We start from the raw sequence: 20649 nt of genomic DNA, 5'->3' as shown, positions 1-20649 counted from the left end.
ATTTCAACTCCAGGCCCAGAAAAGCAGCAAAACCAAATAAGTGGTCCCATGGCTGACCTCAGGACCAGCTGCATTGGCACTGACCAACCAATCAGTGGAGACCTTGACCTTGAAAGGACACACCTGGAAAGCTGCTAAATATTCTATTAAGATCTTCCCCTAAAGAAGAAGGGACCTCCCCTAAAATCTCCACCCTTAAAACCCTTAGGACTGAGGACTCAGTGAGCTCTCCCTCCCAGGAGCAGGCCTGCATCTTTCCCTTCTCCCTCCCCATCCCCATCCCCCCAGCGTATCACCATTACCTTCCTAATTCCCAAACTTCAAGGACCCTTCCTTTGCCTCTATCACTTGTTTCCCAATCCCATTTCTTTTACGAATTACTTCTTCCACCTCTGTGATTTTCTCTCAGAGTTGGAGTCTTGGCTCTGAATTCTTTCTTAGCCAGAACTCAAGTGCCGAGGTTGCTGAACCCAGGTCTGGTCTGACCCCAGTGGTCTAATATGCTGTGAGTAAGCCAAGCTCCTGATGATAGAATAACATTTTTAAAATATATATATTTTTATTGATTTCAGAGAGGAAAGGAGAGGGAAAGAGAGATAGAAACATCAATGACTGTCTGCCTCTTGCACACCCCCTACTGGGGATCTAGCTGCAACCTGGGCATGTGCCCTGACCAGAAATCGAACGGTGACCTCCTGGTTCATAGGTCGACTTACAACTGAGCCACACAGGCCGGGCTAGAGTAACATTTTTAAGGAGGACTGGGAAAAAGTAAATAATATACTCATGAAGAAGACAGATACATAAAAAAGAATAGTACAATTCAATGTATCTTCTTATTTTAAAAAATGAAACAAAACATTTACTACTTACTCATCCTCATCGTCGTCATCATTGTATTTAACACGTTTAATAACATAAGTCGTGCTATCAAGTCTGTGTTTTGCTGTGAAAACACTGCCATATGCACCGGAGCCAATATGTCTTATTCCTTCAAAATCCTTGATAAACCTTAAAGGATAAATGCCACTGTTATTCTAAGATCCAACGCTAGCTGGCCCCCACCCCCTCCACTTTCCCTTACGGTCACTGATGAAATGGACTATATAACGAACTTGCCTCCCCACTTCTGAATAAGAAGGGCCCACTTCACACAGAAACACAAGTCACAAAGGATCGTTCCTCCCCCACCTCCTCTCAACACAACAGATCATCCCTGGGAGTCACAGGCAACCCCTGGCTGTACAACAGCCATGAGAAAGAATCTTCTCACAAGCATAAAACTTTAGGGAAAAGCACCACATTGTGTTCCACAGCTACCACCAAGCTATCATAAGAGAAATGAGCAGGTGCTCGGGGCCAGCCTACTTGTAGACCCCTAATTCCATCACGAAGACCTGCCAATTCTACTTCTAAAACGTGTCACCGGTATCGGCCCACTTTTCCTGTCTGACATCTTCACCCCAGTCCAAGCTTCCACCAGGCTCCTGCAGGACCTTGCTAACCGGACTCTCCACTTCCTCTCCTCCTCCCCTTCAATCACAATCCACACGGCAACCAGTGCGATCACCTATCTCTATTGCCTAACAGCCAACAGCCTAGCTTTGCATTCAGCAAAAAAACGGAAAATCCTTAAATGGCCTCCATGGGGCCTTGTGATGGGGCCTCTGCCTCCTCTCCAGCTTGTCCCCTGGCACAGTGCCCGTTTCACTGCATTCCAAGCACACAACCTTCTCTCTGCTCTTTGAACCCTCACGTCACCTGTACCATCTTCATCTTCCCACAGAGCCTGTGAGCCTCCACCTCCCTGTGCTGCCTCATCTTTCAGGCCTCTGACCATAGTTTGGGATTACAGACTTTTTCAGGTAATTTTCAACCCCACAAAACTCTATGAGGGCAAGAGCTGTTCTACTTGTTCCTACTACAAACCCAATGCCAATGCCCAGCACAGTGCCAGCTATATATTAGGTAGTTATTTGATAGATGTGGATTCTTTATAGGGTTTTATTTGTTTGTTTTAGTATTGAATTTTACTTTATAAGTTTTTAAATTTTTTAAAAATCCTCACCGGAGGATATTTTTCCATTGATTTTTAGAGAGTGGAAGAGAGAGGGAAAGACAGAGAGAAATATTGATGTGGGAGAAACACATTGACTGGTGGCCTCCTGAACGCGCCCTGACTAGGTCCGGGGCTGGGGAGAAGCCTGCAACCGAGGTATGTGCCCTTGACCAGAATCGAACTGGGGACTCTTCAGTCTGCAGGCTGATGCTTTGTCCACTGAGCCAAACCAGCTAGGGCTCTTTATTATTATTTTAAAACTTATTTTCAATGTTCTTTTGTTGCAAATAGGCCTCTTTTATTTAAACCCAAACATATGATCTACCACAAGAGACACCCTTTTTCAAAGTGAAAACTGGAAAATGAAAAACAGATTCAAGTGGTACTATTCTGATTCTGGCAAGAGTACCTTTTTTTTGCGGGGTTGGGGTGGAGAGAATCACTGGTTTATAGAAATATTTGCTTTCAATATTAAAAACTTCCATAGATCTCAGAGAAACCCACATAAGCATCACATAGATCTACATCACCACATTCCATTTAGATTTGTTGAAACTTTACTTCTCTAAGATACAATGATCTGCTGTGGGTCTGACTGTACCAAAATAGTTTAACTGTTCAGATGGAAATACCGGTATATACAGCCTGCGTGATGTACAACAGTTCCTTATGAAGCTTTTGTGGAATAAACAAACATATCTCTAAGCAAATTCTGTTTTACAGTTCTTTCTTACCTCTCATCCATAGTATGCTCGTTTACAGGAGAGTCAAATTTAGCTGCCAAATTTCTAAAAATTAGAGAAGAATGTAAAATTCAAATAAAATTGAAATCAAATGTAACTTGCTTAGAGTAGTTTTATGCCATGCACTAGGCTTTTTTTTTAACTTCACTTCACTTAGCATAATAATCTCCAGCATAATAATGCTGCTGCAAAAAGTAAGAGTTCCTTCTTTTTTATAGCTGTGTAGTATTCCACTGCATAAATGCACCACTGCTTTTTTATCCACCCAGCTACTGATGGGCACTTGGGCTGTCTTCAGAGCTTATTACCAGATTTTTTATATTTTGAATCAACACTTGATAGCATTTTATCTTTTTATTTCTTACCTGAGTCATTACACCATTTCTACTCTACCTGTTTATCTGCAGAATAATGCTCTTCTCTTGAAAATCTCTCACCAAGCCCACTTCCCTTAACCAATTACTCTAGCAAGATCCCCATAGGCCTTTATGTCTACAGTGTAGAGTGTGCATACAACAATTTCTCTGCATATTTAAAATGATTTGTTTGTACATTCAAGCTTTTTGTGATCTTTAACCATGCTCTCTACTTTTTTCAAATATGTCTTTTATTAATTTGAGAGAATGAGGAAGGGAGAGGGAGAGGGAGAAACATTCATGAGAGAGAAGCATCAACCAGCTGCCTCCCGCACCCACCAAGGATTGAACCAGCAACCCAGGAAGGTGTCTTGACTGGGAATCGAACCAGCTACCTTTGAGTGCACGGGACAACACTCAAACAACTGAGCCATACCAGCCAGGGCAGTGCTCTCTACTTTTAAACCCTACTCCAACAAGGATGTACAATACTCTACAAATACTTGAGTTAATAAGTAAGGCTGACAGACTAAGTCTGAAAGAAAACTTCATTTCAAACTAAATTCAATGAATAATGATACTCACATCTTCACATTCTTCCAACTTTTTCTGAGACCACTCTATAACAAAAGAAAATGAAAAACTGTTTCAAATGATTAAATCAATTCTATTGCTTTTATCCTTTTTTGTTTTTTAATTCTCACCCGAGGATATGTTTTTTTGTTTGGTTGGTTTGTTTTCTAAAGAGAGAGGAAGGAAGAGAAAGAGACAGAGACAGAGAGAGAAAGAGAGAAAGAGAGAGAGAGACTGAGAGAAACATCAGTGAGAGAAACATTGATTGGTTGTGCTCCAACTGGAGATCAAACCCACAACCTAGGTATGTGCCCTGACCAGGAATCAAACCCTCCACCTTTTGGTGTATGGGACGACAATACAACCAACGGAGCCATCTGGCCAGGGCTCTGTTGCTTTCTCTTGCTTTACCTCATCCTGTACTCCTAGCTGGTCTGTACCCACAGTAGTCTGTCCGTAAGCTCATCAGTTTTTGTGCTCTTACCGAACCCTGCTACCCAGTTCACTTGCTTATATCCATGTTCTCATCTATTGTAGCAGCCAGACAGATATGGCCATTGTAGGGCATGTTCTGAAGCAGCACTGATTCTCCAGGTACAGAATATGGCTTCCCTGCTGATCCTCTGGCCAGCAGAGCTCAGCAAGAAGGCGTGCATCCCATCAGTCACAGTGCTAATCACGACACAGATGGAGCCCAGGGATCTAGTTTAAAATAGTTCCCCAAGGGTTTCTGATCGGATCACTAGTTAAAAACTGCAATGCTGATGTTTCATTTTCAGTACAAATTAATTTTAATATTTAGCAAAAAAGAGGAGTCTTCAATATATCTCTCAAAAATTAATGTCATAGCTATTTTCATTCATATTCACTATTATTCTGGTAGATATTGTGGATTTTTTTTCCCAACTTAAATACATAATGATACCGAGTGGGGAGCATCAGACTAAGATTTCTTGTGCTCATATCACCTGCCAGCCTCAGTATCGCACGATGACTACACTACAGAGTAGTTTAGCCATTCTGTTCATGAGCAATATTTTTTTTTCTAATTTCTTCCTATTACAACCAATGTTGCACAGAACATTCTTATGTGCACACATGCATGTGTTTCTCTAGGAAATATCCCCAGGAAGGAAACTCCTTGGCATTATAGCATGTACACCCTCAATTTTACTACATGTTGTCAAATTGTTCTCCAAAATGGTTGTACTGATTTCTACTTGCACCAGCAGCATATAATAGCTACTAGAGGCCCGGTGCACAACATTCGTGCACTGGAAGGGGTCCCTCAGCCCAGCCTGCACCCCCTCGCAGTCCGGGACCCCTCGGGGGATGTCTGACCACTGGCTTAGGCCCACTCCTCAGATGTGCTCACCAGCCGAGCCCGGCTTCTGGCTGAGCGGTGCTCCCCCTATGGGAGCACACTGACCACCAGGGGGCAGCTTCTGCGTTGAGCGTCTGCCCCCTAGTGGCCAATGCATGCCATAGCGACCAGACGTTCTGCTGTTCAGTCGATTTGCATATTAGGGTTTTATTATATAGGATAACTGGAACATAGTTGTGTCAACACTTAGTATTGTCAGACTCAAATTTTACCAACCTGATGGGTTTGGTAAAATAGCATCTAACTGTTCTTTTGAATTGTATATATCATTTCACATGTTATTTGACCATCTGGGTATCTCTTCTCTGAATTTTCTGTGCAGATGGTTTGCACATTTTTCTACCGAGTTGTCTTTTTCTTATTGATTTGTAGTTCCTTATAAAGAGGATAACTTTTGTAACACTAATCATCACCACAAAATTTATCTTATTTGTTTCATTTTTATTTAAGTTTAGTTCTGATTTTTTAAAAACAGAAGCAGAGCTATATGAATGAATCTTTTAATTACTGTTCAGTTGGTATGAGATAAAAAGCAAGATCACAGGAATATTTAAAAATATGAAGGCTAGCAGGGAGAGAAAAATGGGTGTGACAAGTGGGAGAATTCTACATGTGAGGGATGTGGGTTCAAAAAGAAAGAAGAGAGTCAGAAACCCCAAATATTATTAGTTAGTGAGAGCACAGGAGATAAAAATAGAAAAACTGGGTTGAAGGTCACTTTTAAATGAGGAAGCACAAAGGGGATTCAGACTGACTAGGAAGTTTGGAGATGAATACTATACCACAGAAGATGAAAGAGAATTGGTAAAACTGTCACTGTCATCGTTTTCCTCAAATCCATTTCCTGAAAAGCCACTTTCAGAGGGTGATTCAGAATTGCTGGAAGAAAAGGGAGGAACTATTAGTTTATGAATTTTGCCTATTTTTGTTGGTAAGTAACTTATTTCCCTAAATTCTTCTTAAACAATAAACATTTTCATAAAAACGTGCTCTTTCAGGCAGCAATTTGAATTTCTTAAATATCACAGTTGCCTGTACACACTTACGGTGCCATCAAGAAGCTGATCCCACAGTCACTGGACCCAGCCAGGGGAGAGTCAAAGGATCCTGAATCACCTTTCTGCAAGAAAGAGAGCCCCTCAGAGGGTGTAACTATAACTAAATTCTTCTCCACAGTGGCTCAGTCTCCGTGTGCTAACTGCCACATCTATTTCTCCACATTTATCAAATTCACAGTCACAAACAATTATGAGATTAATACATGGGACACAGGTGGGACACAGAATCGAGGAATCTTTTTGCTATGTGATTGGCTGTCTTGACATCATGCAAGCACAGTCAAACCTCAAAGCAATTCCAGAGAAAATTATAAAGTACAAGAAATACATCCAAAGGCAGTTCGTACCGTTGACCTTTTTTCTAATATGATCTGTTCATATGCAAGTTTAGCAGCCAAATGTTTAGCCTTCTGTTTAGTAGAACCTACAGCACCAGCATATTCTTTCTGTCCAATTTTGCATTTACAAAAAAACCTAGGAAAAATAAATGGACATTATTTACCGAAATACCAAAAAATAGTAAATCTAACTTACGATTTGAAAACACACACACACACATCAATAAAGGCCTTAAAGGTAGCTTTGTATTTCATGTCTTTGTGTAATTTAAATCTTCAATAAGCTGACCAATTTGTCAGAATAACCAGGATTGGCTGACATCTCAGCTTGTATTTTCCAGGCAACTTCTAACTTTCTGTTGCTTCATTCAAAGATCTGGCATAAAAGCACTAAGTGGTGTTTTTTAAAAATTCCCTACAAGTCAAAACATATGAAGGAAGAAATGGAAAAGAGATGACTGGTGAATTTTTTAGAGATGTTCAAATAGGGAAGAAAAAGCCAGTGAAGAAAATGGGGCTTCTACAGGAGAAACAATGAGGTTATGCTGTTTTGTAGGGGATGAACAAAGCAAGGATTCTGCTCTAACCTCAGCATTTCCTGCCCCCACTGTCTGCACAAAATCCTAAGAAAAATCCCCATAGTGCAAAACCCCCAGGGCTGAAGTCCACTCCTCCTCATATGAATGTAAGGACATTTGTGGTTAGGCCAGGATACTTGGACAATTATATAAGAATTATTACTTTTTAAAATATATTTTTATTGATTTCAGAGAGGGAGAGAGAGATAGAAACACCAATGATGAAAGAGAATCATTGATCAGTTGCCTCCTGCACACCCCCTACTGGGGATCGAGCCTGCAACCCAGGCACGTGACCTTGACCGGATTCTTACCTGGGACCCTTCAGCCCTCAGGCTGACGCTCTATCCACTAAGCCAACCAGCTAGGGCCCAGTCCATTCTTTATCCTCATTTAAATCTTAGCTCACTGGTGACATTTTTAGTAACTGAAACTCTTAATCTGTCCTCCTCATCATATTCCGCAAGTCCTGGTCTCCTCATAGTCTAGGACGAAATACTATTCCTCCTAATACATGGTATCTATCTTCAGAGGGGCACCATTTAAACAAATATGAAAGATGAGTACTTGGACAGACAGCTCTCTAATCATGTGGCAGGGCCATCCTCACGCAGCCACTCCCACTATGACCTCAGGGCTAGAAAGATCTCTGCATCCTTCAGGCAGGACACTCTTGAGGGCCTGCAGATTAAACCATCCAGATAGGCCTCAGAAATAAAGGATTACCCAGATTTGATCAATTATGCTATATGGGTTCCAACCTTTCAGCATTGAAGTATTTTAATATTTTAATTACAAAGCTGTCCAATTGCTTATAAGTCCTATAAAACCTTCCATGCAAAATGTACAAAAAGGGCAAACATTTCTAGAAAATTAGACATGGAAATAAGCTCATTCTATTGCTTAGATACAATGAAACAGAAGGAAAAACCCGACTACATCTCACCTTCCGGGTCCACTTGCGCTCAGTTCCCTTCTTTGTTCATAATTTACAGAGAGTCTTTCCTTTTGGGCAAATCTATCCAGAAGACCTATGAAATTCTCACTGGATAAATCATCTGAAGTATCTGTGGTCGATAGCGATACAGACCTAGTTTCCTGCAAAGAATAAGAAAATCTTGTTTAATGCAGATGACAACAAAGATTTAAGTCTGTATTTTCTTTTTTGTTGTTGTTAATCCTCTCCCGAAGGCATTTTTTCCATTGCTTTTCAGAGTGAGTGGAAGGGAGGGCATTGGGACGGGGGAGAAAGAGAGAAAGAGAGAAAGAAAAACATCCTTATGAGACAGGCACATTCACTGGGTTGCCTCCTGCACGCCTCCCCAAACCCGAATCCCAGGTATGTGCCCTTGACCTGGAATCAAACCCTAGACCAGCGGTTCTCAACCTGTGGGTCGCGACCCCTTTGGGGGTCGAACGACCCTTTCACAGGGGTCGCCTAAGACCATCGGAAAAACGCTTATTTCCAATGGTCTTAGGAACCGAGCACTGCTCCTCTATCCGTCTACAGACGAGTCCGCCCACATGCAGATACGCCCACATACGAGTACCCAGCATCATTGCACCAACCCCATCACATACACCCCGTACAAATACAGGTGTATGTGACAGGGTTGGCACCATAATGTACTTATGTGGACCAGTCACAGATGTGTAGAGAGCAGCTACTGTGTAGAGAGCAGCTACTGTGTAGAAAGCAGCTGCTGTGTTGAAAGCAACAGTATTGGAGGTAAAACGACACTTCATGAATTATAATTACTGGGTAAATGTAAAATCATGTACTGTAAAATCATCAACTACTGCAAAAAAAAAATTATCTGTACCATGGGAACTTAATCTGGATGCTGACTGGTCTTTTTATATTCAGCTGTGGTTGATGTGAATACTGCCCCCTTGTGATAGCAACAGGTATGTAAAAAAAACAACACAGAGAATGGTAAATCATAGGAAACTTTAATTCCCATTTTACAATGGGAACTGTATTGACTGAACTAAGCCATGTATCATCTTTTGTATTAAAGCTATTGTTATATATTATTTTCATTAGCAAACCATCCCATGACAACGGATTGTGTAGAGAAGAACGTTAAGAAAAAAAAATACAATGAGGATTTTTTACAGTATGGTTTTACCTCAATAATTACAGGAGGAATTGAGAAACCGCAATGTGTTATTTGTTGTGAAGTTCTATCAGCCGAATCTATGAAGCCGAACAAACTAAAATGCCATTTTGATAGCAAGCATCCGAGCTTTGCCGGCAAGGATACCAACTATTTTAGAAGCAAAGCTGATGGACTCAAGAAAGCCAGACTTGACACTGGTGGCAAGTACCACAAACAAAACGTAGCAGCCATTGAAGCTTCATATTTGGTGGCACTCAGAATCGCCAGAGCTATGAAACCTCACACTATTGCTGAGGATTTACTGTTGCCAGCAGCCAAAGACATTGTTCAAGTTATGATCGGAGACGAATTTGTTATGAAATTGAGTGCAATTTCCTTATCTAACAACAATGTCCGCAGAAGAATAGATGAGATGTCTGCTGATATTCTTGATCAGGTAATCCAGGAAATTAAATCTGCTCCACTTCCAATATTTAGTATCCAGCTTGATGAATCTACAGACGTTGCAAACTGTTCACAGTTACTGGTTTACGTGAGGTATATTAATGATGGCGACTTTAAAGATGAGTTTCTTTTCTGCAAACCTCTTGAAACGACAACTGCTGCACGTGATGTATTTGACACAGTTGGTTCATTTCTGAAAGAGCATAAGATCTCTTGGGAAAAGGTTTGTGGTGTTTGCACAGATGGTGCTCCAGCTATGCTAGGATGTCGATCTGGATTTCAACGTTTGGTACTGAATGAGTCACCAAAAGTCATCGGAACTCACTGTATGATTCATCGGCAAATATTAGCAATGAAGACGCTGCCACAAGAGTTACAAGAAGTAATGAAAAGCGTCATAAGTTCTGACAATTTCGTAAAGGCGAGCACTTTAAACAGTCAACTGTTTTCACAACTGTGCAACGAGTTGGATGCGCCAAACAATGCTCTGCTATTTCACACTGAAGTGAGATGGTTGTTGAGAGGAAAAGTTTTAAAATGTGTTTTTGGGCTTCGTGATGCACTCAAAAGGTTTTTTAATCAGAAAGCAAGACCACAGTTCGAAGCACTTTTCAACGATAAAAGTGAACTGCAGAAAATAGCTTACTTGGTTGACATCTTTGCCATCTTGAATGAGTTAAATTTATCACTGCAAGGACCAAATGCAACATGCCTCGATTTGTCTGAAAAGATCCAATCATTACAAATGAAACTTCAGCTTTGGCAAAAAAAAATTGGATGAAAATAAAATTTACATGTTGCCTACCTTATCTGCTTTCTTTGAGGAACATGACATTGAACCAGACCAGTGGTTGGCAAACTCATTAGTCAACAGAGCGGCAAACCGCGGCTCGCAAGCCACAGTTTGCCAACCACTGAACCAGACAAAAGGATTACGATGGTAATTTCTGTGAAAGAACACTTGCACATGCTTGCAGACGAAATTTCATCGTACTTTCCAAATCTACCTGACACCCCATTTGCACTTGCCAGAAGCCCATTCACAGTCAAAGTTGAAGATGTTCCTGAGAAAGCACAAGAGGAGTTCATTGAACTTATTAACAGCGATGCAGCGAGAACTGATTTCTCTACAATGCCAGTTACAAAATTCTGGATCAAGTGTTTGCAGTCATATCCTGTTCTGTCTGAGACTGTGTTGCACCGCCTTCTTCCATTTCCAACAACATATCTTTGTGAAACAGGGTTTTCCAGCTTGTTGGTTATCAAGTCTAAATACAGAAGCAGACTTGTTATGGAGGATGATCTTTTCTGTGCTCTTGCAAAGACCGCCCCAAGAATTTCTGATCTGGTGAGAAAGAAGCAATCTCAACCTTCGCACTGACATTGGCTTTTTACGCATACGGTCGCAAAATGTAGCAATGTAGTTTACTGTTGTTATATTAAGACTGTTCTAGTCTGCAGAGGCAAGATTTTTTAAACGAAAGAAAAGGGGAAATAAATGGATACAGAAGCAAAGAAGCATTGAACAGACTGTCAAACTACAGCGGGAAGGCAGAGGAGGTTTGGGGGTGGGGGCGGCTGTAAGAGATCAACTGAAGGACTTGTATGCATGCATATAAGCATAACCAATGGATAAAAGACACTGGGGGGGGGGCAGGTAAAGACATGTACCTGGGGGAAGGGGAGGGTGGGGGGAGGTCAATGGGGGGAAAAAAAGAGACATATGTACTACTATTTGTAATACTTCAAACAATTAAAAAAAAATTTTAAAGAAAAAAATAAATAAATAAAAATGGGCAGAGAAAAAAAAAAAGACTGTTACCCATGCTACACCATGCTTCAAGACAAAATTTCATTTATTTGTAATTAGAAATAAATATTTCACAATATATAATTACATATTGTTTTTGTGATTAATCACTATGCTTTAATTATGTTCAATTTGTAACAATGAAAATACATCCTGTGCCAAAACCGGTTTGGCTCAGTGGATAGAGCCTCAGCCTGCGGACTGAAAGGTCCCAGGTTCGATTCCGGTCAAGGACATGTACCTTGGCTGCGGGCACATCCCCAGTGGGGGGTGTGTAGGAGGCAGCTGATCGATGTTTCTGTCTCATCGATGTTTCTGACTCTCTATCCCTCTCCCTTCTTCTCTGTAAAAAATCAATAAAATATATTTAAAAAAAAAAAAGAAAATACATCCTGCATATCAGATATTTACATTACGGTTCATAACAGTAACAAAATTACAGTTATGAAGTAGCAACAAAAATAATTTTATGGTTGGGGGTCACCACAACATGAGGAACTGTATTGAAGGGTCGTGGCATTAGGAAGGTTGAGAACCACTGCCCTAGACCCTGTGGTGCTCGGCTGACATGCTAACCACTAACAGCCAGGACTCTGTATTTTATTTTTCTAATCCTATATAATAAAAGAGTAATATGCAAATTAACCATCACTCCGCTACACCCACAAGCCAATCAGGAGTGAATATGCAAATAAACCCAACCAAGATGGCTACGGCCACAGAGAGCAGGAGGGAGGCTTGGGTTTCCCCAGCAATGGAGGAAGCCAAGCTTTCTGCCTGCCCTTGCCGGCCTAGGCCTCCACTCAAGGCTACAAAGTTTCAATTATAGAAGATAAATAAATCCAAAGAGAAATGGCGGCAGCCACGGAGCTGGAAAAAGCAGGAGGCTAGGGTTGCCCCCGGTGATGGAGGAAGCCAAGCTTTCCGCACACCCTGGCTGGCCCAGGCCTTGCTTAAGGCTACAAAGTTTCAATTATAGAAGATACATAAATCAAAAAAAAAAAAAAAGGCTGCCGCCATGGAGCAAGCAGAAGGCTTGGCTCCGCTCCAGGCTACAAAGTTTCAATTGTAGAAGATAAATAAACCCCAGATACCAGGGCCTCTGCTTGGGTCACCAGGGGGCGTGGCCGGCCTGCAAACCACCACAGGCCCCTCGCCCAGGCCACACCACACCCCAAGGGAACCCCCACCCTGATCCAGGACACCCTTCAGGGCAAACCAGCTGGCCCCCACCCGTGCACCAGGCCTCTATCCTATCTAATAAAAGAGTAATATGCAGATTGACCATCACTCCAACACACAAGATGGCTGCACCCATGTGATCAAGATCCTGCCCCCATGTGGACACAAGATGGCCGCCACAAGATGGCCAGCAGGGGAGGGCAGTTGGGAGGGACCAGGCCTGCAAGGGAGGGCAGTTGGGGGTGATCAAGCCTGCAGGAGAGGGCAGTTAGGGGTGACCAAGCTGGCAGAGGAGGGAAGTTGGGGGCGATCAGGCTGCAGGGAAAGGCAGTTGGGAGGGACCCAGGCCTGCAGGGGAGAGCAGTTGGGGGGGACCAGGCCTGCAGGGGAGGGCAGTTCAGGGTGACCAGGCCTGCAGGGGAGAGCAGTTGGGGGGGACCCAGGCCTGCAGGGGAGAGCAGTTGGGGGGGACCAGGCCTGCAGGGTAGGGCAGTTAGGGGTGACCAGGCCTGCAGGGGAGGGCAGTTAGGGGCAAACAGGGTTGCAGGGGAGTAGTTAGGCATCAATCAGGCTGGCAGGGGAGTGGGTTAGGGGGTGATCAGGCTGGCAGGCAGAAGCAGTTAGGGGCAATCAGGAAGGCAGCCAGGTGAGCAGTTGGGAGCCAGCAATCCTGGATTGTGAGAGGGATGTCCAACTGCCCGTTTAGGCCCGATCCTACCGGGATCGGGCCTAAACGGGCAGTCGGACATCCCTCGAGGGGTCCCAGATTGGAGAGGGTGCAGGCTGGGCTGAGGGACACCACCCCCCCCCGTGCACGAATTTCGTGCACCGGGCCTCTAGTAAAACTATAAATATGCCATTTAATAAACAACTTAGATTTTACATACTTCCCTACTACTCTATTACTTTGAGTTAAAGTAGAACATGTACCTTCCTCTACCAGAAAATTCCCACAAGAATACATTTTAACAATAGAAAAAGAATCACGCCATTTTCCTTTTATAGTTTCACTAGAGGCCCGGTGCACGAAATTCATGAACCCAGGGGGGGAAGGAGGAGTCCCTCAGCCCGGCCTGTGCCCTCTCGCAGTCCGGGAACCCTTGGGGGATGTCCAACTGACGGCTTAGGCCCAGGCCTAAGCTGTCAGTAGGACATCCTTAGCACTGCGGCAGAGGCTCCCCTGTGGGAGCGCACTGACCACCAGGGGGCAGCTCCTGCGTTGAGCGTCTGCCCTCTAGTGGTCAGTGCACATCATTGCGACCGGTCATTCCACTGTTTGGTTGATTTACATATTACACTTCTATAATAAAAGGCTAATATGCAAATTGACCAAACAGAGGAATGACCAAAATGCCTACAGCCCCTCACCCTGGCCTGCCCTGCCCATGGCCCCTCACCCCAGCCGGCCTACCGCTAATGGCCCCCATCACGGCGGGCCGGCTGGACCCCACCAGTGCACGAATTCATGCACCGGGCCTCTAGTATAGGGTAAGGAAAAACAAGAGTCAATTTTCTGTTTTTCCATGCAAAATACTATAACACTTTCTAGCTTACTGTACCCTCAAAAAACTAAATAACAAATATTGAACTAAAGTTATACCCTTGATGATAAATTAATGGAAAAGGTGAATATAACAGCATCAATCCCTCCATTGCTATCGGCACCTTCTTTTAGTCCTAATCTAACAAAATTGTGCCTAAAGTTTTGCTACTTTACTAATCTTGTTTAAACAACTGACTTTGGGTTTTATTGATCTTCTTTATTTTCTTTTACATTATTTTCTGCCCTTTGTTATTTTCTTTCTTCTGCTTTTTTTGGGGAAAGTAATGTAGTTAAGTTTTTGTTCTTTTTCTAACTTCTTGACTTGGTTTTCTAGCTCATTAACAACTTAGGAGTTTGTGATTTTGCCAAATTTATTTTTTCAATTGTGGTTAGAAGGAAACATCTTCAAGTAAGATTTTGCAGGAAAGTATCTTGAAAGCTAAATTTTCCAAGTTTTAGTATCTGAGAATGACCATCTTTTGTGCCACCTATAAATGATTTCTTGTCTCATTTTAAAGCCGCTGCTCCCTTATATCCTGGTTTTTAATGTTACTTCTTTTTTCATTTTTACATTTTACATAATTTCTTTCTTCTGCCTAGATGCTTGAGGATTCTTTCTTCATCACCAGAACTCAGTACTCTCACAATAATTGAAGTTGCAATTACCGGTTTTTCTTTAAGTATTTCAAGAGTTAATTTGGTTCTGTATTTTCCTATATCTGTTACTTTAATCTTCACCCAGTTATTTCTCTATTTCAGAAATCTTTTCTAGCCCTAGCTGGTTTGGCTCAGTGGACAGAGTGTCGGACTGCAGACTGAAGGGTCCCAGGTTCGATTCCGGTCAAGGGCACATGCCTGGGTTGCAAGCTTGGTCTCCAGTATGGGGAGTGCAGGAGTCAGCCAATCAATGATTCTCATCATTGATGTTTCTATCTCTCTCTCCCTTTCCCTTCCTCTAAAAATGTATTTAAAATTTTTTTTTTCTACTGAAATCTTTTCAGGTAGCATTTTCTGTACTGGTCACTCTGTTCTCATCTTCAGGGCTGCCAATTATATGTATGTTGGTTCTCCATTACCTTCCCTCCACATATATCCCTCTCCACACAATCCCCTTCATCTCTTTGTCCTTTTCCACTGATTCCCTCAATTAAGTGGAGGGATTCCCACCAGCACGTGTCAGCTCATTTCTTCCTGTTTCCATTCCACATCTGTTCAACTTTAGAGGATGTCACTACTATAGGCACTCTAAACAGGTATTATCCAGATTTGACCACTATTTCCTAGGTGTACCTTTCTTTCTTTTTTTTTAAATATATTTTTATTGATTTCTGATAGGAAGGGAGAGGGGGAGGGAGAGAGAGAGAGAGAGAGAGGGAGAGGGAAAGAAAGATCAATATGAGAGAGAATCATTGATTGGCTGCCTCCTGCATGACCCCTACTGGGGATCGAGCCTGTAACTGGGCATGTGCACTTGACTGGAATCCATCTTAGGGCCCTTCAGTCCGCAGGCCAACGCTCTATCCACTGAGCCAAACCAGCTGGGGCCTGGGTGTACCTTTCTTTCCGGTTCTACAGAAATGGAGACAGGGAAAACGCTGAACTGAACTTGTGAATGTAAGGGAACTTGCAAATGGATTTTTTTTTAATGTCAATATTTTCTCACAGAGAAAAATATAAACTATATTGTGAGTCCCTTTTCACTAGGGGGAAAAAGGCAATTACTCACCCGTTTTTCTTTAAGTATTTCAAGAGTTAACTTGGCTGCAGCATTTTTTGCTTCCTTCTTTGATTTGCCTTTAGCTTCTGGATATTCTATCCCACCTAATATAACTCGAATTGTAAACCTGATTACAAAGAAAATATTCACAAAACATTATTAAACTCATGCATTATTGAGAGACAAGTATTCCAACCACCACTGCCTCTTATGTCTACCTTTGAAGGTTTTGACTTATGTTCAGTATTTAAGCAGTGACCTCCAAAATGCATAAGAGCACATCACCTTGAAGCATGGGAAAGCTCCAGAGTCCTCCAAAGTTACAATTTCATACCAAGAGGACTCTCTCACAGAAGTCTGTGGCAACTTTACTCTAAGTATTGACCTCAAGATTATGCCAGAGTTTCATTCCCATAGTTTATATTTTATAGGTATATATCCTTTTTCTAAATAGCATCTTACCTTAAGTCATGTGGAGGTCCTTCCTTAGACACTTCACGATAGTTAACCTCTATGCGGTTCTTCTGACAGTATTTATTAAGTTCTCCTATGTAGAAACCTACTGAAAGATCATCGGCCATTTTTTCTTCCAGTAACCTACAATACAAGTAATGTTTGAAAGAAGTGATACCCACAGAACATATTTAATAGCATTTTCCCAATCCTGTTTAGAAAGCAAAATGGGGTAAGAATTTACTATAAATGACTCATCTCAGTCAGACATAAATCCAGAGAAAAATTTCTTTAAAAATATTTTATTCTCTCTCAGGGACTGCAAAATCAAGTGAATTTCTCCAAAATTTTCTACTTTCAAAACTCAACTGGCCAATAAAAGGAAGGGGCCTGTCTCTTTAACTCTGCTCTCTGCTTCCATTGAGTGTCAAGTGCAAATTTCTCTATCTGCTTGAGAAGGTAAAAAGGCTGTAGAAGTGCAATTAGAATTCTTAATGTTAGAATAAAAAGGTTGAGGTGACATATATATATACATACAAACACACTGAGTGGCCAGATAATTATTATCTCTGAACGCATAATAATCTGGCCACTCAGTGTATATCCTATATAATAAAAAGCTAATATGGAAATTGTCCCCTCGACCAGGAGTTCAACCAGCAGGCAGGCCAGCTAACCACCCATGATCCCTCCCCCTGGCCAGGCTGGCCGGACCCCACCCATGCACAAATTCATGCACCGGGCCTCTAATACACACACACACACACACACACACACACACACACACACTCTGAGTGGCCAGATTACTATGCATTCAGAGATCATAATATATATATATATATATATATATATATATATATATATATTGTTGTTGTTGTTTTAGAGGCATTATATATATAAAGTGATGGGGGAGGGGACATGGGCAGTTGGCGGCCTACCTGCTGGTCAAACTCCTGGTCGAGGGGACGATTTGCATATTAGCCTTTTATTATATAGGATATACACTGAGTGGCCAGATTATTATGCGTTCAGAGATCATAAAAATCTGGCCACTCAGTGTAGATGCTCCTATGAAATCCCAAAAATCCTCCCTTTGAAATTTGCAGAAATCAATGTGAGGGCAATTTACCTAGGTAAGTTATGATTCCAGTTTATGGGCCACACTGAACTAATTCAGTAGCAATGATTTAAATAATGAAAATAATCAAAAGGATGTAGAACCTAAGTATAAGAGCCAAAACCATAAAATTCTTAGAAGAAAACATAAGGGTAAATCTTCCTAACCTTGGATTTGTCAATGGAATCTTTGCGGTGATAACAAAAGCACAAGCAATGGAAGAAAACCAGGTAAATTAGGCTCCTCAAAATTAAAAAAAATTGTGTCCCGAAGGACACTATGACAAAAATAAAAAGACAATCTACAGAATGGGATATTTATAAATCATATATGTGATATGGGTCTAGTACCCAGAATATATAAAGAACTCATAACTTAACAAAATGACAACCCAATTAAAAAGTAAGCACAGGACTGCAACAGACATTTCTCTAAAGAAGATATATAGATTGCCAACAAGCTCATAAAAAGATGCTCAACATCATTGGTCACTGGAGAAATGCAAATCAAAACACAACTGGGTACCACTTCATACCCACCAGAATGACAATACCAGTAATAATAATACAGAAAATAAAACTGTTGATGAGGATGTAGGGAAATCAGAACCTTCCTATGTTGCTGATGGGAGTGCAAAACCATGCAGCTTCTATGGAAAAGAATTGCTATTTCCTCGAAAAGTTAAGCTTAGACCCACTCCTAGGCCTATACCCAAAGCAATTCCACTCCTAGGCCTATACCCAAAGAACTGAAACCAGGTTTTCAAACAAATACTTACATAGGAATGTTCACAGTAGCATTGCTCATGATAGCCAAAAGCGGAAACAAACCAAATGTCTATCAACTGATGAATGGTTCACAAAATGTGGCATATTCACACATGGAAACTTATTCAACCATAAAAAGAAATGACGTGTAGAAACATGCTACAACATGGATAAACCTTGAAGACATGATAAATAAAAAATACTTGACACAAAAGGCCACCTATTGTATGACTTCATTTATACGAAACATCCAGAATAGGTAAATCCACAGAGACAGGAAGCTGACCTTGTTGGTCTCTCATTTCTTGTTGGAAAGCTCTTTTGATTTTTCTTCTTCGAAGGCCACACTTTCTTCCTAACTCCTCTTGATCTTCCTGGGCTCTACAGGCTGGCGTTCCCCAACGCCTGGTCCAAAGACTCTATTCTCTTTACTCTATACTTTCTCCTCAAGGTGATTTCTTTCATGTCCATGATTTCCATGATAATCTATTTGTCATTAACTCTAAAATTTACCTGTCACTTATAAACCTCTCTCTGAGTTTCATCTCTCTCTAGCCAACATCTCCACTTGAATGAAAGAATTTTAAACGAAAAGATCCAAAACTGCATTTATGATCTTCCCTTAAGCTGGTTTGGAATTTCCTGTCTCAAAAAATGACTCCACTTTGTCTGAGAGCCATGAATCTGGGAGGCATCGCTGACATTTCCTTTCCCTACTTTCTTACCCACAACGAAGTCCTGACCCACAAATCCTTCTACTTCTCGATGACAGCATAGCCACTATTCTGGTCCAAGCCACCATCTTACTCCTGGACTGCTGCAAGGACCTCAGATCCAGTTCCTCATAGCCACTGAAATTCCTTCCCTACCCTGCAAGCCACTGTCATTTTTTCTTACCTTTTTTCCATTGTGGTAAAATACACATAACATAAAATTTACCCTTTTGACCATTTTTAAGTGTACTATTCTCAGGTATTAAGCACATGCCTGGGGGACATGCAGGAGGCAGTTGGCCGATATTTCTTTTTCACATTGATGTTTCTCTCCCTCTCCCTCTAACATCAATAAAAACATAAAAAATGTAAATACTTCACTTTTAACCTTCTCATCTTCTTCCTTTTCTTCACCAGCTGCTCTCTGGCATCCTTTCTTCATTCATTCAGTAAACACTTATCAAATGTCAAGCACTGTTCTGACACTGAGTGCACAGGCATGAAGAAGAGAGAGCAAGTCCCCACCTGCATTCCACTGACGGAAGAAAGAAAATGACCACTTGCAGAAACAAGGAACAGGAGTGGCTATCATGACGACTAGATGGCCGGAAGATGAAATTAACGAGGGGTACGGAATAGAGGGTGAGTTGGTAGGTGGGGGAAGAAATATGAGGGAGGTGGTTTTAGATACAGTCGTCAGGAAAGGCAATAGTCAAACCAAGTCTGAGTGATGAGAAAGACACCAAGATATGGGGGAGGAAACCCTGAGCAGGAACCAGCAGACTTTGGAGGGATAACAAAAAGGCCAAGAAAATGGCTGCACAGCCCTGACTGGTTTGGCTCAGTGGATAGAGCGTCGGCCTGCAGACTCAAGGGTCCCAGGTTCGATTCTGGTCAAGGGCATGTGCCTTGGTTGCGGGCACATCCCCAGTGGGGGGTGTGCAGGAGGCAGCTGATCGATGTTTCTCTCTCATCGATGTTTCTAACTCTCTGTCGCTCTCCCTTCCTCTCTGTAAAAAATCAATAAAATATATTTTTAAAAAAAGAAAAAAAAAAAAAGAAAATGGCTGCACAGTGAACGAGGGATAAGGGTAAGAAAGGACGGAGGGGTGGGCCGGCGCCACGGCACACAGCCTTTGTAGGCCATGGCCAGGGCTGCGGATGTTGTTCCGATGGTAATGGGAAGCTATGGGAGGGTTCTAAGCAGAGGGGTGATGTGATTGGATTTGTGTTTTAAATGACCACTTTGATGCTATGTGGAGAACAGAGTATGGGGGGCTGGGTATGGAAAGGGGAGCGGAGCATGAGTACAAGTTGGGAGACCAAGTAGAGGCTGCTGTACTGGTATGGGTGAGCTACGGTGCTGGCTGGAAGCAGGGTGCTGGAAGTCCCTAGATCTGAGCACAGGCAACGCCTTCACATTACTGCTCAGTGCGGTGGAATTGGGCTTCAGATCCACCGAGACCTGGGCTAGACACCTCTGAACCTCTGCGTCACCACCTGGAAACACCGGATTCACCGGTTGCTCTGAAGAGTAATTCAGATGAAAAGCATCCGGCAGAGTCCCCCACACCTGTGGTCCTCAATAGATGGTGCTTCTGGTCTGCAATCCCACCGCCCCCCGCCCCAATAAAATGAAATGAAAGCTGAGATTTATTTTGTCTTCATTTGTGTTATTGTTGGTATATTTG

The 20649-nt window shown here is 42.1% G+C and overlaps 1 protein-coding gene across 3 annotated transcripts in view; it reads right to left on the bottom strand.

Annotated features, from left to right (window-relative positions):
- EIF2AK2 (eukaryotic translation initiation factor 2 alpha kinase 2) overlaps positions 1-20649 on the bottom strand; it is a 38281-nt gene that overhangs the window by 15198 nt on the left and 2434 nt on the right. For all 3 annotated transcript variants that reach the window (XM_080685627.1, XM_080685628.1, XM_080685629.1), the window contains exons 2-10: positions 16371-16505; positions 15918-16035; positions 8036-8187; positions 6521-6647; positions 6162-6235; positions 5898-5994; positions 3744-3778; positions 2794-2847; positions 874-1011 (exon numbers count right to left, since the gene is read on the bottom strand). In XM_080685627.1, coding sequence (XP_080541753.1) covers positions 874-1011; positions 2794-2847; positions 3744-3778; positions 5898-5994; positions 6162-6235; positions 6521-6647; positions 8036-8187; positions 15918-16035; positions 16371-16489 — 914 coding nt within the window. In that variant the 5' untranslated portion in view covers positions 16490-16505. The remainder of the gene's footprint in view (positions 1-873; positions 1012-2793; positions 2848-3743; positions 3779-5897; positions 5995-6161; positions 6236-6520; positions 6648-8035; positions 8188-15917; positions 16036-16370; positions 16506-20649) is intronic.

The sequence above is a fragment of the Plecotus auritus genome (assembly GCF_963455305.1).
Source record: "Plecotus auritus genome assembly, chromosome: 8".
In the NCBI taxonomy this organism is placed as follows: Eukaryota; Metazoa; Chordata; class Mammalia; order Chiroptera; family Vespertilionidae; genus Plecotus; species Plecotus auritus.
This window is presented reverse-complemented; position numbering and strand designations above follow the sequence as displayed.